The sequence below is a fragment of the Chrysemys picta genome, chromosome 2 (assembly GCF_011386835.1).
Source record: "Chrysemys picta bellii isolate R12L10 chromosome 2, ASM1138683v2, whole genome shotgun sequence".
Taxonomy (NCBI): domain Eukaryota; kingdom Metazoa; phylum Chordata; order Testudines; family Emydidae; genus Chrysemys; species Chrysemys picta.
In genome coordinates, this window is record NC_088792.1 from 288,564,658 (window position 1) to 288,588,264 (window position 23,607).

Below are 23,607 nucleotides of genomic sequence, written 5' to 3' on the forward strand. Positions count from 1 at the left end.
TGACATCCCAGCAGACGTTTTTCACCAAAGCAAAATCACAAAGTGAAGCTGCTGTGAAAGCAAGTTTCATTGTGGCCGAAGAGATCGCCAAATCAGGACGGCCGTTTACCGAGGGGGAATTCGTAAAGAATTGTATGATGAAAGTGTGCGACGTCCTTTGTCCAGATAAAACGCGAGCGTTTGCAAATGTAAGCCTCAGCAGAAACACTGTTGCTAATCGGGTTTGTGAGATGGCGACTGATTTGAAAACACAGTTGACTGAAAGAGCAAAAGATTTTGTTGCATACTCCCTTGCCGTGGATGAAACTACTGACGCGACTGACACTGCACAGCTGGCGATATTTATCCGTGGTGTGGATTCCAATTTGTGCGTAACAGAGGAAATACTGGACATTAAATCGATGCACGGGACAACGAAAGGAGAAGACATCTTTGGAAATGTATTTCAAAGTGTAACCGACATGAAACTGCCGTGGGAAAAACTCGTTGGACTTACAACAGATGGCGCACCTGCTATGTGTGGTGAAAAAAATGGACTGGTGGGAAGGATGCGCTCAAAGATGCGGGAGGAGAACTGTGCCGGTGAGTTGACAGTGTATCACTGCATCATACACCAGGAATCGCTGAGTGCTAAAGTCCTAAAAATGGATCATGTGATGAACACTGTAACACAAACCGTCAACTTTATCAGAGCCCACGGTTTAAATCACCGCCAATTCGTCTTTTCTGCGGGAAATAGATAGCGAGTTTGGCGATATGCCATATCATACGGAGGTCCGGTGGCTAAGTCGGGGAAAAGTTCTCAAAAGACACTTTGAGCTGCGAGAGGAAATCTGCCAGTTCATGGACAGTAAGGGGAAAGACTGCACAGTTCTGCGGGATGAAAAGTGGAAATGTGAGTTGGCGTTCCTGGCTGACATAACGTCGCATCTTAGCGCTTTAAACCTTCAACTCCAGGGACGGGAGCACATAATAACCGATATGCATGATGCAGTGAAGGCATTTCAAGTGAAGCTGCGCTTATGGGAGACACAAATGCACCAATGCAACTTGTCTCACTTTCCCTGTTGCCAAGTAATACGGAACCAAGAAAGTGCCACAGTTTTCCCAAATGCCACCTTTGCTGAAAAACTCAGCGCGCTGCGCACTGAGTTCGCACGGCGCTTCAGTGACTTTGAGGCACAGAAAAGTAACTTCGAGCTGCTTCGCAACCCATTTGCAGTCGATGTGGAAACCGCACCTGTAGAAATGCAGATGGAGCTGATAGAACTGCAATGTAACGGGACACTGAAGGCAAAGTACGACACTGCGGGGCCAGCACAGTTCACTCGCTTCATTCCTGAAGCGATGCCGCAGCTCCGCCAACATGCGGCTCGAATCCTGTCCATGTTTGGCAGCACATATCTGTGCGAGCAGCTGTTCTCTGTGATGAAAATTAACAAAACGTCACACAGGAGTCGCCTCACTGATGAACACCTGCAATCGATCCTGAGAATCTTCACAACACAGAACCTAACCCCAAACATAAACGAACTTGTTGCAAAGAAAAGACTCCAAGTATCAGGCTCTGACTAAATAGGACAAGAAAATGGAATGTTATGATTTGTTATGATTATACTTTTGCTTTAAATTCAATTTTTTATTTATATTTTCAGATTTTTTAATATTCCAGCATGTACAGATTTTGAATGTATTGTATTGACAGGATATTTTTTTATGAAGAGCAAAATATTTTAAGTTGAAATGTATTTATTTTGGAATGATATCCTGTATTTTGGTTCATATTAATGGTTAAAAAACATAAATATTTAGTCTGTTAAATAAATGGTTATACTGTTCGGCCCGCGAGTTTTGAGTTTTGGCCCCCTGTGCAATTGAGTTTGACACCCCTGGTCTAGACAGTATTTGGTCCTGCCATGCGGGCAGGGGACTGGACTCGATGACCTCTCGAGGTCCCTTCCAGGCCTAGAATCTATGAATCTATAAATCTATGAATCAAACGGGGGATGTATATTGTTGTGAGGGGCAGTAGGCACCTGTGCTTGGGATTGAGATGCTTTACTGGACAGAGTCAAGGGCTGAGATTTTCCCGAAGTGCCAGAGGGAATTAGTGCCCAACTTCCCCTGACTTCTGAAACATCTCGCATGTCTGAACTCGTGACTCCACGCTGAAGTGCTGGCTGAGCCCTTCAATGTAGGCAAGGCCTGACTAATGTGCTCTGCTGGTCACTCTGGCCTTGCAGCAGGCCTATTGCATCCATACAAGTTCTCTCTGTGGTGACTGGTATTACAGCCACCTTTTACATTAGGCTTGCTGTGAGCAAGGATAAATGCCTTGTGGTCCTTCACTGGGCCAGTCCCACCAGTGCCAGTGTGCTCGGAGCTCACTGCTAATAGACCCAGGGGTGCAAATAGCCATCCTGCAGGGCGCTTGTTTACTTTCCGAACTCTGTTGACCTAAGGGTCAGGTTGGCCAGAAGACCCCAATAGCACCACGTGCGTTGGAGCTCAGTTGCCTGCTAGCTTCACAGCAGCGAACGCGTTGGTTTGTGACAAGACCCCACTGAGGGATTGCGGGTATGTCCTTGAAGCGCGTTGCCAGCTGGCTCGGGGCAGACTCTCGTTTTCATCTTGGAGGAGGACGACGTTGAGGGCTAACTGAGTTCAGCCATATGCAGTACCTTGGTGTAGAGTCCTCAGCCTGTGGGTCGCAACCCAAAATTGGGTGGCAGAAGTGTCAAAGGGTCGCAGGGTCTGGCAGGGCTTAGCTCCCCTCTCTGGGTGTCACAGCTTGGCGCATGGGTTACGGTGCAGCCCAGGTTTGGCACAGCCTCCCTTCTATTGGTTGCAGAACCACTCACTCAAGTTTGATCTGGCCAGTTTCCCCACCCCCCTATTAGGGAGGCCAGGCCAAACCTGAGTAGCTCTGCAACCCTGTATGACACCCCATCTTCTCTACACCCTGTCCTGCCCCCAGCCTGAGCCTGCAATGTAACACCCCCCCGGCATAACACCCATCCTGGCATCCCCCTAGATCTTTCCCCACAATATCCCAACTCCTTCCACCAGCCCCCACTTTACCCACAGAACTCGCCACCCCTGCATCTCATGGACTTTGTTTTTTCAGGAGCTGTTGGCTCACCACCCCTCCATTGCATCCACACACTCCTCTGCCCTACAAATCCCTACCTCTGCCCCCCTATGCTGGGGGTGGCAGTTTTCTTTGCGGGTGTCTTGGCTCATCGCCCTTCCCTCCAGTTGCTGGTGGAAAGTGTTCCCCAGATGGCCAGTGTCTGGAATCGTAGCTCTGAGCCCCCATAGGGGTGGAGCTTTGGGTCTGGGCTGCAACAGGCCATCAAGGTTTAGAAATGGGTCCTGAATTAGAACCACTGCAGTAGTGTACAGCCAGAGAATTGAACAACTAACAGAGATGGGCGTTGGCAGGAGCAGCAGGCAGTGCTGCTGCTAAAAGGCAAATGGTCTTAAGGTCCAATCTAGCTCACAGTGGGGAAACTTGCTCATTGTACCAGCTCAGGGACTGACTCTTCTTCTGAGCCTGCTATGCTAATCCTTTTGGCCACAGTGTTGCACTAAGATCTCACTCAGCTGGTTATCCACCCTGACCCCCAAGTCTTTTTTCAGGGTCACTGCTTCCCAGGATAGTGTCATCTACAAAGTGTGGCCTACATTCTTGGTTCCTAGATGTTATTTTACATGTGGCCGTATCAAAATGCCTTTTTTTTTTTCTTCACCCAGCTTACCACGAGGTCCCGATCGCTCTGTATCTGTCCTCTGTTACTATTCGCCCACTCTTTGCAGATGACAAACTATTACTAATGACTTTTTTTAATTCCAGGTCCCTAAAATGTTACAGCGTAGGGCCAAGAACTGATCCCACTGGGCCCCTATAGAAACACACCTGCTTGATGACTTCCTGTTAATGATTACAGCCAGTTCTTGGGCCACTGAACTCCGATTCATGAGAGATTATGCTGATTTTTGTATTCTTGTTTTTAACCAAATGTCATGCAGCACCAAGCAAAATCCTTACGGGAAGTCTAAATGTAAATGTCAACGCCATTACCTTCCTATCGCGATCTTCCTTATGGCTTCAGCGTGAGAACACTGCTCAGGGAGCCTCTGTACACCAAGAGATGAGGAGATGGGGACTGGGAGAGGATTGAGTTTTGGGATGGCTTTGGGGGGATCAAGAATCCTGAGATGTCAGCTGAGGTACTGAGGCTTGAGGAGGAAGTGGGGGGACAAACCACTTCTGTAGCAGGCCTGCAGCTTTTTATTATACAGCTGGGCCTTATGGTGCAAGTCCATGGAAGAACTGGGCGCATTCTGGCCCATGGTGTTTGTAATAGGGCCAAAGTACCCACATGCCCCTGTTGCACAGTGGCTGCAGAGCCTATCCCCCCACTACATTCCCTGCTCCTGTGTCTTGGGCTGCTGTCTGAGCTGTGCCATGGGGTCAGTCTTCTTGTTATGATGAAGCCATTAAAGAAACAAACCTCCACATCAGAAAATTAGTGAGCAGTAGGGGCAAAACATTGCTATTACAGGGTGTACTTATCAGGCCATCTGCCTCCAAGGTGTGCCTAGGGATCATGGTGCAATGTCTCTAGTCAATGAAGTGACCACCCTATTCCCCTCCCTTCCCCTTAACTGCCTCATTCTTTACTAAACTAACCCCCCTCCTTCCCCACAGTATGGGTGAAGGGTAATGGATTCTAAGTAAGCAGGGAAGTCAGTGCTGAATTGAAATTGCGTTGATCACTTTCCCTGCTAGTCCATGGGATTGATGGGATGTGGCTGCGACCAACTCCCCTTGTTTTAAATGGTAGTCCTGCAGCCTGGACATCCCATTGCAGGTACGGGGCGGGGGTGATGGCATTCTAATTTTGGAACCGCTTAAAAATATGAGCTGTGGGAAGAGGAAAATCCCACCAGTTAATAGTTACATTGAGTGCTCCAGTCTCAGGCATGCAAGAGGAGGGCTACTACTGACCAGTAGGACCCAAAGTTTGGAAAACTCCTGGAAAGTCAGGGCTAGTGCAGGAAGGAGGACAAGGCCGTGATGCACGAGGAAGATGCCCGGTGAGGACAGATGAGTCCACTGGGAGTTCTGTAACAAAATGAGAGACTGCTGCTTTGACCTTGAGCCTGGCCAAAGAACCACCTCCCCGTTGCTGAGTATCAGTTAGGACAGTGGTTCTCAACCTTCTGTACGGGTGACCCCTTTCACACAGCAGGCCTCTGAGCGTGACACCCCGCTTTGTCTCCAGCATTTAAAATGGTGTTAAATATATTAAAACGTTTTAATATATTTAACACCATTTTAAATGCTGGAGACAAAGCGGGGTGGAAGCTGATAGCTCGTGACCCCCAGCTTGAGAACCCCAAATTAGGATACTAGGTATTACTCTGCCCTTCTAAAGCATCCTCAAAACCTCTTCTGCAGGCCCCTTCTGCAAGAGGAGGGGGAAGAGAAATGTCTGAAAGCAAACCCCCCCCCCCCCCCCCCCGGAAGAAGTGCTCTTGCTGTCATGCAGGTTACGTTTTTTTGATACTGGGGCAGGTCTGTGAGCTTACCTTTGTGTAATAAACTTTTTTGAAAACAAATCTTGTACACTTTACACATCACAATTACTGTTGACTGCCACTACACCTGCATTTCAATCCTCTGTCAGCTCCCATGTACTAGAATATAAAGCCCACATCTGTGAAAAGTACAGCACCTCCATGAACTTTTCCCCATACAAATAATAAAGACCATTTAATGCTTATAAAAACCCAGTTCCATCTCCCCCATAGAATAAACTCTACTTAAGTTATTCACTTCATGGATGTGTGCACCCGTCCCTCATGAGTTTAAAAGTTTGTTCTAAGGTGGGCTGTCTGTGCTAACAGCTTCACAGGTAACTTTGCCTGCACTGGTTAATACCAGTCCGGCTGCCTTGATACTGAACTCTTCTGCCTGTTACGTAATGTGATACAGGCATCTGGGATTGTTGCATTAGTTGTGGGACTGCCACGGCAGGTCAGGAGCCCTCTCATCCTGCTTTGTCTCATGAGTGCTCCTGCTATCTCCATCTGCTGTGTATACGTTGGAGTTGCTGTGTGATTGGGGTAGTGTCCCTACGCATCACGCGAACAGCAAACCTATCAATGTACAATGGGAATCGTCCTGTGCCTGCACATGAAAGTTGAGAATCTCTGGTCTGTTGTTAAACTGCTGGGTGGGGTTGAGGTTTATGGCTTCCACCAGGGGCTGTGGCCTAGTGGCCACCTTGATCACACACCCCTTCAGCAGTACACATACTGCCCTGCAGGACTCCAACAGGAGTGTTTGCTGGAGTGTACTGACTGTGCTGAGGAGTTGGCTACCAGATAGCTCAGGGGTTCTCAAACTGGGGGTTGGGACCCCTCAGGGGGTTGTGAGGTTATTACATGGGGGGTCACGAACTGTGAGCCTCCACCCCAAACCCCGTTTTGCCTCCAGCATTTATGATGGTGTTAAATCTATAAAAAAGTGTTTTTAATTTATAAGGGGGGGGGTCACACTCAGAGGCTTGCTGTGTGAACGGGGTCACCAGTCCAAACGTTTGAGAATAGCTGGTGTAGCCAGCTTCCAAGAGCAATCTTCACTCTTCTCTGGGGAGGGGAACTCTCCTTGTCATGGTCTGCTCTAGCGGTGGGGCCAGGTGGGTTTGCTTCCTCATTCTGAATGCATGCAGTTGTTGATCCTCATCTCTGCTATTAAACATCTCAGCCCACTACTCTGTGGCTTACGGTCTGGAGCCAACATCAGGATTGCACCTACATCCTCCAAGAAGAGCAGACGTGTCCCAGCTGTGTGGGAGAGGGTGGGTGCATGCTTGCTGCATGCTTCTGGCTTGTTCTTGCAGATGCTGCTGGAACTGTCTCCACACCCTTCCAGCAGCTGGAGGTTTCCCCACTGGAGGGCAGGGGCAGTAGTCCAGCTGAGGTGGACCTGGACAGCAGGGCTAGTGGGACACGGGGGGTACTTGAATCCCTGAGAGAGCAGCACAGATGAGGCCTTGGAATGCACCCATCAGGTGGTCCAAATAACTGTCACAAGTCACCCAGGATCTGCTGGGAACAGATCACCAGCTCCAGCCTCTCTCCATCTTCAGTGGTTACCCCCTTCAAATAACTACATTGGTCAGGTATCCCCTCTCCCCAAGTCACCAATTAACTATTGCCCTGGAGTTTTCAAAGGATCCTTTTTGGGGGGAGGCACTCAATTCCCATTGAAATTCAGTGGTACTTGGGAGCATCTCTTTGGCTTCTGGTTTCAGAGTGGTAGCCGTGTTAGTCTGTATCAGTAAAAGAAACGAGGAGTCCTTGTGGCACCTTAGAGACTAACAAATGTATTTGGGCATAAGCTTTCGTGGGCTAAAACCCACTTCATCGGATGCATGGAGTGGAAAATACGGTAGATTGGTATATATACAGCGCACATGAAAAGATGGGAGTTGCCTTTGGCTTCTGACAGTCCCCGCCATACCTCTGACAGGGCTGGTTCTTAACGAGCCCTGCTTGCACATGGGTTTGCTGTAGTCCTGGGATCTTTAGTTACAGATGCCTGCTCCATAAGGCAGTAGAGCAGTCTACTGCTGGTGGGTAGCTTGGCAGTTTTGGTTGGGGCCTCATCAGGGAGTGAACAGAACTGTTTATTTCTGCCTTAAATCATCCTGTGTCCTCCACAGCCCCGTCAATCCAAGCTTTGCAGCGGAAGGCCAGGAACCATGGCCCTGCCGCCAGTCCAGTACAGCGTCTCTTGTGTGAACGGAACATAACAAATGTATTTTGCACCACATACAAGTTTTCAGTAATTGCAGAAACTGGGGAAGGGAGGCAGCTGGGTGCTTTGAAAGCCCTCTGCTGTCTTCTGAAGAGGGTCAATGGGTGGTGGCTTTGGGTGTCCAGAAGTGAGGGAGGTAGGCGTCTGTTTGGGGTCTTGTGGAACACAGTAGGCATTTGAGGTTTTTTTCTTGCTGTTTCTCAGCACTCCAATGTATGTTTCCCTTTCCCGCAAGGGTGGGTGTGACTTTAAATGTGCTGGGGAGGGGAAGGTTTGTTCCTCATTCCTCACCCTGCTCTCTTAGCCCTTGCCCCATCACTGCACTTAGCAATGGAGAAATGTGTTAGGTTGATGTTTATCCTAAAATGCTCTAGCCAGGGTTAACCCCTGCCCTTTGTCATAGCTGTTCTAGGCTGTCTGCAGACCCACGCAGATATAATGGGAGTTTAAATCTGGTTTACTTCCAGGCTTGTTTTCCCCAACCAAAAGGACTAGAAACTCTTTTACAAAACTAGAAGCATAGTTCCTGTAGTATAATTAGGCAGCGTGTATTTAAAAGGGGAGTGATGTGGCTATTTTTGCAGCCAATAATCACATTATTCATGGGGCTGTGGTCATGTTTGACTTGTGTACCTAGATTCTGGCTTCCCCTCCCTGTCCTGTGGGTTTACTGTTACTATAAATTGTGCAGCTGCTGACCTCTGTGCAGTTTCTTGCTGGGCTGCACTGCATAATGAACAGTGCAGGGTCACTGAGCTCCGGCACGCTTGCCTTTCCCACAACTGTGTAAAAAAAAAAAAAAAAAAAAAAAGTCAGACTTTTTCTGAGGTTTGCTGAAGGTTTCCAGGCTTTCTGGAAACTTCCATCTGAGGCTTGTACTACCGCCCCTCCTGCAGAGCGTTGCCCCTGGTTGGTAGATGTTCCACTTTAGCTCTGAACCCTGGGGTGAGTAAAGACCAGTCCTTTGAGAATTCCCAAACTCCTTGTGATTTTTGAGCTGCCTGAAGTTTTGCAGGCTGCTCCACAGTTCCCAATGTTTTTGACGTACCTGTGGAGAGCTAGAGCCTGCCCTGAGCTCTTTGCACTGTTCTGCCCCAGCTGTTGGTGTGGAAGGAATGAAGAGCACGTGGCGCACTGGGATTAGCAGGAATGTCACAGTTTCATGTGTTTTAAGCCTTCTCCTGGAAGGTGGAAGAGAAGCTCCCCTGACTCGATCAGCTGGCGTGAGCACAGGGTGGGATAGGCTCTGCCCTTCTCTTCTGGGTGCATAGCTAGAGCTTATGTTCCGAATCAGTCCAAACCATCCCTGTCCATGAGCCCAGCAACTTGAGTGATCAATGGGAACTGCTTTGTCAGACTCAAATTCCAATTAATATCAAGGCTGAATGACTTGGGGGAGAATAGATTTCGCTTGTCTAAAGTGTTCCTGGGCAGCAGCCTTTCTGTCACGCTCCTGCCCAGGGAGACTGGATGCGGGTGCCTGGAGATTGTGGAAAGAGCTTATCATCTTGGAATGCAAGTGTTAGAGTTCGTTTTGTTTGCAGACGTGCTCGTTGTAAGCCCTTTACCTTCTCAGTGGTGGGCGTTTCAGTGGGGGTGCCGTGTCCAAGTTCTGAGGCTGTCACCATGGTATCTGAGCGCCTGCTTTGCCACGCACCATTCTTGGGATTGGTGGGTTATTCCGAAAGGTGTCTTCAGCTCTTGTCCTAAACAGTCAGGCTTGGGCTCAGTCTTCTCTCTTCTGGCAAGGAGTTCCAGACCCCGAAGTCCTGCTGCAGAGTCTCCTCTGCCAGAGCTGGGCTTACTTCCACAGGGCCTTTCAAACCTACCCCCTCTGTTGCCACAAGCCCGCCCCACAACCCAGCTGCACAATGATCACCCCACTGTGCACAGGGGCAGCCTGAGGGCATGGGGGAAGTTCAGAGATGATTCTTTGGGAACCACACCTCTTACCATGTGTATGGATCATTAGGTCTCTCCCAATGTCCTGCTGTAGAAATTGACGCCAGCCGGTTGTGCAGCATAGCTACAAATATCTAGAAAACTTCTTGCAAAGTGTTCAGGTTCTTGTACTGTGCCTGTGGCCATGTATGTAAGCGGCATGGAAAATCCTATTGGATGGGGTTGAGGGTAATCTTGATGGTTTATCCTTGTTGGAGCGGGTCTGAGCGACTGGCTTCTCCCTGTTTACATTGTCTCCACTGGCGTGGTCCAGCAGGATCCTTTCGCAGAGTATTTGGGATGTACGTAGGGGTATTCTCTGTCTTTGCTCCTTCTCCATTTGTGTGATGTTCTGTTCTTGGGGATCAATCTTCCACACAGGTGGGGCTGTTTTGTCTTTATTTCCTGACAACTTTGAATTGGAAGTCACAGACAGAGAGCGATGCCGGCTAGAGCAAAGCAGTGTCCCGTTGCTCAGCTGCAGTGTAGAATTCCTAGCGGATTAGAGTCACCACATGGCTGGTTCCACTCAGACGCCATTCCCTGAGAAGATCATGTGAGCGGTTATAGGTCCTGATGCTGCATGCTTTTCATGAAAGCAGGAAGCTGTTGGATGTTACACGATCCCGTCTCTGAACGCAGTGGAGCTGCAGAGACTTGTGAAACACGTTTTTCTGTATTCGTGAACCCAAAAGTGGCTTGCAAAAAATAGTGGTTTTTTCCCTGCTCTGATTTATGACATGTAAGGCCTGATGGGGTCACCTTTTTAGGAACGTAGGAGTTGCCAGACTGCATGTGATCTGAGGTCATCTAGTCCAGTATGTATCTGTGAGAGTGGCTAGTAGCAGATGCTTCAGAGGAAGGAGCAAGAAACTTCCCATGAGGCAGGTGTGGGATAATTTGCTCCCCACATTAGGTCTTGTCCTAATCCCTAGTAGTTACAGATCCGTTTCAGTGTGGAAGCATTAACTCCTATTCCTCTGGATACTTGTGTTATGTGTAGGACTGTCCACTCCCTTTTGAACCTTGCTAAGTTCTTGGCCCTGTCCTGTACAATGAGTTTTTATGGGTTTTGAATTTCCCACCTTTTTTAAAATTTTGTTGACTGTCCCCTTATTCTTGTGTTTGAGATGGAGACCATCAGCTCCCGGTCTACCCGCTAGACCAGGGGTTCTCAACCCTTTTCTTTCTGAGGCCCCTCCAACATGCTATAAAAACTCCACGGCCCACTTGTGCCACAACAACTGGTTTTCTGCATCTACAAGCCAGGTCCTGTATTAGGGGATAGCAAGCAGGGCAGTTGCCCAGGGCCCCACGCCACAGGGAGCCCCAGGAAGCTAAGCTGCTCAGACTTCGGCTTCAGCCCCAGGTGGCGGGGCTCATGGTGGGAGGGCTTTGGCTTTCTGCCCTGGGCCCCAGTGAGTGTAATGCCGGCCCTGCTTGGCGGATCCCCTGAAACCTGCTTGTGGACCCCCAGGGGCCTTGGACCCTTGATTGAGAACTCCTCCTCTAGACCACTCGTTTTATGTCCTTTTATCACGTCCCCTCTTATTAGTCTCCTTTTTGAGGTAACAGCTACTCTTCATAGGAGAGATTTTCCAGGCCTTTGAACAGTTTTTTTGCTCTTCTCTGAACTCCCTCCCGCTCTGCAATATCCTTTCTGAGCTGGGATGACCCATACTGCACACAATATCCAGACGAGGCCTCACCATTGACTTATATAAAGGCGTTATAATGTTATCTTTATTATACGCAATCCCACTCCTTATACATGCATCCGAAGAAGTGAGGTTTTTACTCACGAAAGCTCATGCCCAAATAAATCTGTTAGTCTTTAAGGTGCCACCAGACTCCTTGTTGTTTTTGTAGATACAGACTAACACGGCTACCCCCTGATACTTATACATGCTAGTATCTTGGGTTTTTTTGAGCTCAACTCTTCCTTGATCTGTCTACACTGATGCTCGGGTTCCTTTCCTGAGTTGGTTGATAGGTTAGAACCCTGTATGGTGTGTGAGTAGTTTGATTTTTTTCCCTCCAATGTGCCTTACTTTGCATTTATTAATGTTGAACTCTTTCACATTATGTTGTGCGTTCACCTTTCTCTGAAGCTTAGCATGGTCCTTTTCTAGTCTTTTTGTGTTAGCGGTGTCAGCACTTAGCTTCAGCTTCCCTGGTTTTGCTGGCAGATTAGAGAATTGGAACGAGGGTTAGTACAAGGTGAGACTGAACTCAGGGTAATGGGAAAAGAAATAGGTTTTTTAGTCAGGGCGCTTACAACTTAAAAAACAAAACAAAAAAACAACCCCAGGGAGAAAAACTCTGTGAATGATCCAAACCCCCTTCCCTTGTGAGTGCTGAGAAAACTTCCACCAACATTTTGCTGAAAGAGCAGGGTGGAAAAAATCAATGATTTTTAAACATAAAATAAATAAATTCAGATTTTTTAAAAAATTGAAATGAGATTTTCTAATTGTTTAAATTCTAAGGTTTATTTCTTTTAAAAAATAAATGTATTGAAACTGAAATCTGAATTTAATTCAAAATACATTGAGGCCCCAATTTATTATAATTCTTAAAACAGTTAAATGAACATGCTGAATACATGGGCCTCTATCAAAAACTTTGAGTTAAAGGCTGCTTTTCTATATAAAGAAAGAATGGGGGGAAAGATGTAACTTTTGAAGTCAGTCTTTATAAATATGGCACAGCAGGTCATGTACTACATTAAGAGCTTGTTTTGTTTAACAAAAATAAATTGTATATGCTTTTTTGTGTGTTTAATTAAATTATAGTTACCATCCTAATGCAGCTTGACACAAGCCATGAGCAAAAAGTTAATTATCTAGTTAATAAGCAATATGTCATTCACTATTTTCTAACATACTAAAATGTACAATTAGTTCATAAGAATCTGAAAATATTAAGCTATACAATTGCTTAAATAATTATATATTGTTCTAATGTACCCTCCGAGTAATAAAAAGATGTTCTATTTAGTCGTAATTCAGCATGGTTTAACAGTTATATTAACCAGTGTGAATGCACCTTTCTTTAGAAAATAACTGAAGTACAAATGGAAAAATTGATTAAAATGGATGATTTAAATCGAGGCTTTCCACTTGGTGATTAAATCGTGATTTAAATTGCTTATTAAATCACCTTGATTTAAATCAATCTGCCGTGATTTGACGGATTAGAGAAAATGGTGACTCCTTATATTTCTAATGTAAGAAACAAGCAGAAAAGTTTCAGTGTTAGCCCTTTATCTACTACCCAGGAGCAAAAAGGTCACAGGCACAACTTGTATTTGTAGGTCACTTTTACATCAGAACGAGTACCTAGAAGCACCTTGCTGACACAGAGGCCTGTACATTAAGGAAGATGAGGTAGCATGTTAAGACCTGATGCAAAACTGACCAGCTGTTGAGCAGGGCTCGGATAGTCGATTGGTTCCCATTTGATGCAGAGAAAGATGAATTTGTGTCGTTTTTAGCCCCAGTGGAAATTTGGGGGCTTTGGCTGGAAAGGTTTCGTGTTCCCTTATTTCTGTTGCAAATGACACTTTTTGGCCTGTACCTCCTCAGCTCTTGTGGATGGCGGTTTTAGAACATTTGCCATAGTTACGCCCTTATGTTTTCTGGAACGTGGGCCATGGCTTGAGAAGTGTCTTTGCTGCCTTTCGTATGGAACAAGCCAGCAGCACGTTGTAGTGAGCAGAGTCTAGGAGACAGGTACTTTTTCCTATGGAAAGTCAGGGCAGAAAGGAAAAATGACCCTCAAAGGTAAATCTGTAACTAAACTTTGTGTAGAAACATTGTGACTTCCTTATCAGCGCCCTGACAATCAGAGGAGAGTCCTCATCAAGAGTCCATATACTCTAGACTTGGAAAACTGGCCAGAGGCAGACAAACTGGAGTTTAGAAAATTTGGTCACTCGGTGTCATCGGCCGTGGTACTCATCTTTCCAAGGGCAATGATGTAAAACCCAGGATGGGGTAGGTTTTAAAAACGCCCTGTTGCTGGAAATTGGGATGCTTTGCCGAGTGGGGAGGAGTAGCTAAGCCATCAGTTTCTGCAGTCGCATACATGACAGCTTTAAATGAGCCTGGATAATGAAATTGCACAGTAATAACTGTCCGCTTGATTGTGCCATTGTTCCCCTGCATTAATGTTTTCTGATACTGGAGGCAGCTGCAGATTGAAACTCACGAAGACTAGTGAATTTCATATTGTTTATACCACAAGGAAACTACTTGTGGGCAGGAACTCAGGCACTAGCTGTCAGGCTATGCAAGGCTTCCAGTGCTACTGGTAATCTGATTATTTACAAGCGTGTTAAAACAGGCTTCTTCCCCTCCCCACCCCAAACCAATTGTCTGGGAGTTGTTCTCTCTTCCCTGGGCTGGGGGTGGGCGGTAAGTAAGGGTTGCCCTGCCACAGGTAATTAAACTACAAACCCGCCGAATCCAAGCACCCACGGCCTGGCTGGAATGCAGTCATATGTGTCTGCTTGAAAAGAAGCACCGGACACCCTGGAGAAACCAGTTCTGTCTCTTGTGACCTTTGACTTGCTAGTTTCCGACCTGGTTTGCACTGGGGGAATAGAATCAGGGCTGTCTCAGCTGGTTGCTGTCGGAGCTCCAGAGTCTCCTAACTGCAGTGCCTACCCAAAAGGACGGTCTTTCTCTTCTGCTGATTGGCTGCTTGCTGGGACCTCATTTCGGTCTCATTCCCCTTGCCCTGCGTGGGTCCCCTCAATCCTTCCCTGGGCTCAGTGCCCATTCTTCCTGCCTTTGTGGGGTTTGCCATTCAGCTAACCCCTTTGTGCCTTCCCTCCTCTCCCAACCCCCTTGCGAAACACTTAATATAATAAAGAAAAATAAAGGAGGACAAACTAAGCCCACTCATTTTTATATGAAAATAAATCATGGCACTAACATGCCATTGAACTGTCACTCGGTTCCCTCTGCTTGTAAATTACACCCCATTTTTGACTCCATGTCTGTCTGGTGTATTTTGATTAGGAACAATCTTTTATTCTGTCTGTGCAGTGCCCAGCACACCGAGGCGCTGATCTCTGGTGGGGCTCTAGGTGCCTGTGTGATAATAAATAACACGTAAGAGCAAGGGGTAGGTGAGAACCGACTCTGGAGACTGCTTGACACTGGGCGCCGGAGGCCTGTCTAAAATAATTTTCCACGTAGGCTAAATCTCTTTAAGGGAATTTGACTTACGAAGGAAAACACAGAATTGTAACATGGCAGCTCTCCAGTAGTGCTGGGATAGAGGCTGTCTCACTGGTAGTGCAACACCTTACTAGCTGGATTTTGGTTTTTTCCAGTGTGTTTTTACACAATGGGTGAATAGTTGCTTTGTAGTAGCTCTTCCGTTTCCCTTCTGTACAGGACAGCTCTCTCCACCAGAGCTTTCAGTCTTCCGAGTACTAGCCACGGGTCAGTTGAACACGACTCTGCTAGTCTAAGGAATTTTACACTAGGACTTGCACTAATAAAATTTCTCTAAATCTCAGTGCTCAGGGTCGAATACGCTTGAGCCCTGGCTAGATGCAATTATGTTACTCCCTCCTCAACCTTCCAAGGATTACTGCATGTGAGAGGCTTTAGTCTCTTTAATTGTCTTGGACTTGGTAAAACTTTATTTTTTACAAATAAGCTTTTACACGTAAGGCAAAGAGGAAGGAAAGAACCAGCAGGGACTTGCAAAGAAAAGTCCAGTTATGGACAGAAGCACGTTAGACTCTGTAGCCAAACATAAAACCAGACGAGGAATCCTAGAGCCTGCCTACCGGGAATGTTGGTGCCTTGTTGTTTCATGAATATGGATCACCTCCAGCTATTTAACTTTTGAAGTGACACAGTGGCTCAAACGTACCTGTTTTAAGGTGACCGTGTTTTTTACTTTCCTTGTCTCTCAGAAAGGTGCTGTCTGTATTGGTTCCTGCTAACCTTTTTACTGGTGCTCATTTCAGTCCTGTGCTTCTGCCTGAAATTCAGATCTCTAGCAAAGGACCAGCAAAGAGGAAGTGTAGATCTTGCTACTGCAAGCCATGCTGGTGATGTTTCTCTGAAAATGGATCAAATGAATGATACGCTTGTTCAGGGAAAGGTGACTTGCATGGAAGCTCTTAGGGACCTTCTTCTGCTGCAGCTTTCCCATATCAAGTACACAGCACCAGTTTGATTTCCAGAATAGCCTGGTAAAAATGAAATAGCCAATTGGATTTGCTGCTACATAGAACGATGCCACATCCTAGATGTGACGGGTTTGGTCACAGAGACCCCCTTGGGACTGTCACTTGATGTGCTGAAATGACCTCTGAGCCCGTTTTCCCTGCCAGCTTGGGACTCCAGAACCCTGTCTTGTTGAGCCAGAGATGCTAGCCTGCTGCAACAGAGACCCAGGGTCTGGTCCACACCCCCAAAGCTGCAGACTTAACTGAAAACAGCTCAGCAGGTTACCTTTCTCCAGCACCCAGACACCCGGTTCTCAATGGGATCCAAACCCCAAAGAAATGCGTTTTACTCTGTATAAAGCTAATACAGGGTAAATTCATAAACTGTTCACCCTCTATAACACCGATAGAGAGATATGCACAGCTGTTTGCTCCCCCAGTATTAATCACTTACTCTGCGTTTATTAATAAACAAAAGTGATTTTATTAAGTATAAAAAAGTAGGATGTAAGTGGTTTCAAGTAATAGCAGACAGAACAAAGTATTTCACCAAGCAAAATAAAGCAAAAATATACAAGTCTAAGCCTAATACATAAAGAAACTTATTACAGGTAATATCTCACCTTCAGAGATGTTCCAATAAGCTTCTTTCACAGACTAGACTGCTTCCTAGTCTGGACCCAATCCTTTCAACTGATACAGTCCTTGTTAGTTCCCGCAGACATCTCAGGTGGTAAGCAGGAGTTTTTTCATGATTGGCAGCCTCCTTTGTCCTGCTTCCCTCCCCCCCTTTTATAGCTTTGGCACAAGGCGGGAATCATTTGTCTCTCTGGATCCCCATCCCTCCTTCTAAATGGAAAAGTACCAGATTTAAGATGGATTCCAGTATTAGGTGACATGGTCACATATCACTGTAAGACCCCTAGTCTCCATTCTTCCTGGGTTGGCCCACACCTACACAGGAAGGCTTGCAGGTAAATAAACCATTTACAACCAATTGTCCTAGTCAATGGGAGCCATCAAGATTCTAAACCACCATTAATGGCCCACACTTTGCATAATGACAAATTTTCTTCATATTTCTAACTTCAGATACAAGAAGGACACATGCATACAAATAGGAGGAACATCTTCAGTAGTTTTAACCTTTGTTAGGATACCTTACAAGAGACCTTTTGCATAAAGCGTATTCCAGCTACATCATATTCACACTCCTAAGCATATTTCCATAAAACATATGGAGTGCAACGTCACACTAGTATAAACACTTGTGTGAACGTTTGGAATCTGCTCTCTTCAAAGACTCAGTAAGTGGAGTTTGAACACAGGCTTCCTCAGGACAGGCTGTCCTTCTTGGGCTGGGATAGAAGGTGTGTTACAATGTGTTGGTTAGCCCAGTCTAACTAATGGGTTCCAACTTTCCAAGTGCTGCAGGCTGAGGTGAAAACTAGACTCCCCTTATGGTTCACTTTGCCCGGCTAACATGTTAACATACAATTTGCTTTTGGTTGTTTGGTGGTAATTGACGCGCTCTTTGTGGACATTGTAGGACTCACTGGTGGAAATCTGGCTTGCTCTAGGCAGAACAATGCAGCTATACAGCCCTCATGCCTTGGGGCTTAAGTTTAGCGCTAAATGAGGTAAAGAAGACACGTCCTCCCATTGTGCGGAATTGCACAAATAGGTGGTTTGTGGTGGGGTGTGGTTCTGCTCTTGGGATGTTTCCATCACCCATCGAGGATAAGGGGCGCAGTGTGACTGGCCAGGGGATGTCTCCTTGGCTTCAGGGGTAGAAGCCTGTGGGGTTTTATTTTTGACGTAAGGACCAGTATTCTGTGCTGTGTGTGATTTGTATAATGACTGTTGCAGCGCATGGCTCAATCTGTGGGTTTCACTTTCCTAGTCACGTGGGAAAGGGGCAATTTATCGGAAGCTCTTTGGCTGGGTTCAGACTCAAGAAACTTTATTTTCAAAAACACTTTTTGTAAAGGTGTTGAAAACAGTTTCATCCTGTCTACGCAAGCAGTTAAATTGTCTTCAGCATCAGTCCAAGGAAACCAATAATTAGCTGACCTAGTGCTGAAAATCGCTGTCTCCTGGCGTAGTAGGGCTCCAGCGTGTTGGAAAGTGTGTGAACCGAAACTTGATCGTGGTCAGGAGTGCTAACAGGCATCAGTCTCCTCTGTCTTCCAAGGCTCACAAATCGCTGTGAGTTAAGCATGCGATACAGAGGTTGCCTGGATTCCATTCAGTCTACATTTGAATAAAGGAAGAGTAAAATTGTCTGTTCTGAAATGAGCTCTCGTCCTTTTGCTGTGCCAGAGGAGAACGCAGCCCTTCCTCGGGGCTGGGGGTGTCACCTGCAAGGCTGTTACAAAGCAGTCGGAAGGGGAGTGGGGGTGGGGGGAGTGCCATTCACTTTCTGTTGTCGAGCTACAAGAACAGTGCCAGTAAAAATGGCGCTGCCTGGCTGGCCAAACCCTGGGTGCCATGTGCCTTTTTCCGCATGTTTGGTCTTTGGCTGGTCAGTCATTTGTTTGTTCCCGGTTTGAAGCTGTGCCATCTTTAAACAAAGCAAAAGCAGTAAGTCTTTCTGCCAGGCTCCAGGATTATCTGAGTGGGGGGAAATCCAGCCTTGGCATTTAGCCCCTAACGTTCTGTCCTTTGTGTGTAAAAAGATGGGCAGACCCAGGATAATGGCACCACCAAGTCAGAAATTCATGTTGTTTCACATCTTTCCCTCCCCTCGCCATTGGTCGGTTTGAAGCCAGGTGCTGCTGAGTCTGAAGTGAAAGTCTCCTACTCTCTAGTTTCTGATCTTTGCCAGGGGTACAGTCCAGGATTGTTCTCATCGATGTGGAAGAGTTTTGACAAGTTTGCAATCTGGGCTCCCATCTTTTATTACTACGCAGGGAATTGCTGTTCCTGTGTCTCCCTCAAGATCACAGTGGAACAAATGAGGGTCCTTTGCTTTACTTAAAGATTAAACGTTGCGGTGTTAATTGAAGTGGCGAGGTCTGGTTTGGTTTATCTGACGCCTTTCGCACATTGGTGCATTTTAAAAAAATTCTCCTTGTGTTGCTCTCTTGTCTAACGTCAGTGGACCAGAGAGCAACAGCACATATATGTATGCAGCAAAAATTACATCTGTTTATAATCAAAATATAAGGGAGACTAGAGGGCAAGCCTGTCGGAGGTGTAGAGTGAATCTCTGGTATGCCATTTCCCGCAAGGTCTTTGAAGCTTCGTTTCCCTTTCCTTCTTCACAGTGTACTAATGGTCACTTGATGTGCGCTGGCTGTTTTATCCACCTCCTAGCAGATGCCCGGCTGAAGGAGGAGCAGGCTACGTGCCCCAATTGCCGTTGTGAGATCAGTAAGAGCCTATGCTGCCGAAACCTGGCTGTGGAAAAAGCAGTGAGTGAGCTGCCATCCGAGTGTGGCTTCTGCATGCGGCAATTTCCTCGCTCTCTTCTGGAGAGACACCAGAAAGAGGAGTGCCAGGACAGGTAACCAGTCTCACCTTCCGTTCAGTGGGGCGCGAGATGCTTTCGCTGAGGCAAGGAAACTGTGTGCGCTGGCCCCATGATGTGGGGCTGCAGTAAAACAGGCTCCCTCTTCTCCTGTTTGTTGTTTGTAAGGTGGCCTGGCTGCAGGTCACGCTAGGTGAGACAGGAAAGTGAAGCTTGTGGCCGGCTTGGCCGCAAGTTGCTTTACTTCCCTAGAGTTGGAAAGCGGCACTGAGACCGCATAGATTTGCACATGATTGCTTTCTATCGCTTCTGTCTCATGCTGGCAGAGGCCGCGCATTGTCCTAGCCTGTTGCATGCACCCTCCCTCCCTTCCTTATCTTGTGTAGTTCTGAGCAGCCCAAAGCCTGCGGGATGCTTCTCTCAGGCAGAATCCACTAGCCCAGAGAGCACGGGCTAGACTGCAGCATGTCAGCTGGGGCAGAAGCTCCGGTTACACAGCGCTGTTGGGAATTCAGACTTACTGTACTGCCTGGCCACATGAGTGCTTCAGCTGTACTATCTAGTACTGCGATCTAGTGAAATCTAATAAACCACCCAGGATTGAGTGTCAAGATTTGGCTGGGAGGCCCCTGGCAGGAAGCCACGTGCATGCCCTCTCTGGTAAAATGACACCATTCCCATCACTCCTACAGAGGCTATGCCCCAGCATGGCACTACAGGGCTGTGCTGTGGTAGGGGCTTTTTCAGTTTAAAATCCTGCCCACGCGTGGTCGCTGACAACCCCTCGCACTCGTTGCAGTGAAAAGGGAGTCAGCGCTGACGTCTTTTCAAACTCCATTTCAAATTCAGTCCGAAAGGCACCTCCTGTCACTTCAGTTGTATGCTCTGTACTTTACACGAGTGCTTTTAAAAGGGAGTATTGCTAGTATGGGATAGTTGCTACTTTACTACTCCCCAGAAGGTGCCGCATTTCAGCGGTGGGTGAAGAGCGAGCCCTGCAAACAGTCCATGGAGTTCTTTGGCATCTCATAAAATGACAGGTGCTCAATAAATCTTGGTGAAGATTTATACTGCGGTAGCGCCCAGGGGCCCCACTGCGTCAGGTGCTGTACAAGTGACACACTAAGATGCCACCCCAGATTAGGTTACTAACACCATTGCTGGGACCAGCTGTTCAGTTGGAGTATTAATGACTGCAGCCAAACATGCTGGCTTGCAAAAGCCTAGGCCTCTTTGGCAGGGATGAAGGTTCTGGGATGCCGAGGCCCAGAGGTTTCGTGATGAATTCTGGTAGCCGGTGATGTTGTTACTGTCCCACCAGGTTGGTCGGGTTTTGCTTTCGGAGGCTGTATTCTGATGGTCTCATTGCTGGAGTGTCATTTGCCCTTGGTGCATGTCATTCCGTGGTGCAAGTACTCCTGTTTGTGCTCTCTTCGTAACAGGGTGACTCAGTGCAGATACAAGCGGATCGGGTGCCCGTGGCAGGGTCCGTACCATGAGCTGACCGTTCATGAAGCGGAGTGCACTCACCCCACAAAGACTGGGAATGAACTGATGGAGATTCTGGATGAAATGGACCAAACCCATAAAAAAGAAATGCAACTGTATAACAGTATCTTCAGCCTGCTCAGCTTTGAGAAGATTGGCTATACAGGTAATCACTCAGCCAGGCCAAACACAGCCTCCTCCCCGTGTTTTCACTGTCTTGCTTTTGGCACTCCTGTTATTTACGTACTGATGAAGCCTGTTTTTCTTATGTAATGCACAGTGCCGGTCTGTAGATCAGAAGAGCCTGGGCTTTGCTGAGCAGACTGTCCCAGTAGTGCTCTCCGAGAACCCTTCCCTGTCTCTTGGCAGTTGGGTTAGCTCGTGTCTGTGTTCCTTGCTTGGTGCTGGGCGGAGATGGAGGGGTGGTCAGACATGTTAAGAGTTGGCTCAGCAGCAGCAGAGTTCATTGTCCTGGCGTCAGGTGGGATTTGGAGTCAGGAGGCGAATGCAGGATTCCGGGGCCTCGGGACTGGTGAAGACGGGCCCTGTTTCCCAGGTTATGTGCTTGGGCTCTGGACAGTAGCTGACCTCAGTTCTTATGGCGCTGCTTCCCTTGATGGCTAGTGCACGGAGCAACGCTTGTGTCGAGTGGGAAGGAAGGCCACGTCCTAGCTGCAGGTAAGGTGCTGTAGTTGCATCCCCTGGATTGACGAACAAGACCAGAATAATAAGCATATAAACCAGTGTTGCCTGTGATGTTTCTTTGTTTTACTGCAAGTGAAAATGAAATTTGACAGCATCCAGCTAACAGACCCCTTATCTGTCATCTGATACATCCTTCCAGCCGGAGTCCAGTGTATTAATACCTGAAGTGACCCACCCACACACACTGACCTTACGGGATAGGCCTCTCGGTTCCACTGCATGGGAATTACAGCTCCTCACATTCCGGTCTGGTTCCTGTTCTTGGGGCACACACTTAGGGAGCTATTCAGAAAGCTTAATTTATCTTTCACGGGGATTTCTCTGCTGTCGGTTTTGTATCCATCTCCTGGAGAGAGCTCTTCGTAATACGTAGTCATTTCTCAGATTTGAGTGTCTCCTGTTCTTGCTTTTCCTTTGGGTAAAGAAAAGCCCCAGTGCACAGCTATCTCTTGTCTACCTCAAATGGCAACTTGTGAGGGTGGGGAGGGGGGAAAAGAGGGATAAAAATCAACTTTGAATTAACACAATGAAACACACAGGGAAGCTGGTTACTCAGTTGGCCCATCGGTGCTAAAGTCGGGCCCCGAGAATTGCTTTTTAAGATTTGTTTGTGCTTGAGGTACTTGCAGGCAAATAATATGGAAGAGAATCTCTGAAGAGGGTATGGAGGGGGAAGGGTGTGGGTGGGGAAAACACATTTCCCTTACCATAAAGATTTAGCAGCCCCGCAGAGGGAAGCGTAGAGGGAAGATGTCCTGGTCTCGGCTGGCTTTCCTCCTCCACGCAGGAGCACTGGGTGCTCTGCTGTTCCAGAAGGGAGCTGCAGGCAGACGTGTGTGATAACCTCGTACTGTTCAAGGTCTCTGCTTCCTTCTCCCACGGGAGGCAGAAAGGTGATTTTTGTGGTTGCAGTGACAGCCACTCTCGCATCCTGCTGCATTGATGACTTTGCTTTTTAAATCTGGAGCTGAGTCCTTAGTGAAACTTCTCTAGGCCAGTGTGTGGCAAATGGATTGTGCTCGGAGCTCAGCTCTTGAAAAATGGAGCAGTCTTGTTAGCTGACGCGCTTAGCCCGGATTCTGGTTTTTCCCAGCATTACATCCATTGCTGCCTGCGGATACACGTAAGTAGTTGGTGCTGAGGAGGGGAGCAAAGTTCTGTAGCGCACCATGGTAGCGTCTGCCCTTGGAGCACAAGCCTGAGTTAGAACCGTTGCCTAGGGAATGAGATAGCCCAAGCTCTGCCCGGATGCTGCTTTCCAGGTCCAGCCCTGTTGGATAAGTTAGCTCAGGCGGGCACCTTTGAGAGCGAGGCCGAGCTGCAGCAGTCTGTGCTGCTTAACACTGCTCGGGAGCTCTCCATGACACTGGCGATAACACCCCTACGCCTAAAGCAGTTCCTTCCTGGGGAAAACGTCTTCTCTGTGTAGAGCTGTGTGTTAGGAATAACCCCTGAAGAGACAGCCGGACTCTGAGCTCTTTTACTGTAGTAAAATGATGGTGTCTGTCAAATCACTGAGTTACAAATGCTGTGTAGCTTGAATAACTGCTCACCTCCTTTGTCCAGGTATGGCCTCCTGTGCTTTCCTAATTCTTCTGGAAACTTTGAAGAATATGTAACCCTGTATGAACTGCACCCAAAGGTTCATTGTACCTGTAGTTATGCTGTGAGCTTCCATGGTTTGTACAGTAAAGACTGCACTGAAACGATATGCTTGTTCAAAAGGGATAGATTTGACAAAGTCTGTGTGCTGGCAAAGAGTTTATTGGACTGACAGCGGACTGTGCCTTGAAACGGGGGCTGGATTTCAGATTTTAGAGTGCATTTGCAAAAGTAAATTTGGACCACTTCTACCCAATGTATTGTTATTTCTTTATGTATCTGAACCTGGAATTTTCTGTACCTTTGAAGCCTGAAGGTCTGTGTTTCACATGCCCTGTTCTCTGGTTTTGCACTATGGTAATGCATAAT

At 47.3% G+C, this 23,607-nt stretch overlaps 1 protein-coding gene across 1 annotated transcript in view; it reads left to right on the top strand.

The window, feature by feature from the left end:
* Positions 1 to 23,607, top strand: part of ZFTRAF1 (zinc finger TRAF-type containing 1) — a 48,602-nt gene that overhangs the window by 16,372 nt on the left and 8,623 nt on the right. Inside the window, 2 exon segments of the mRNA XM_065586410.1 lie at positions 19,241 to 19,479; positions 20,886 to 21,097. Coding sequence (XP_065442482.1) covers positions 19,241 to 19,479; positions 20,886 to 21,097 — 451 coding nt within the window.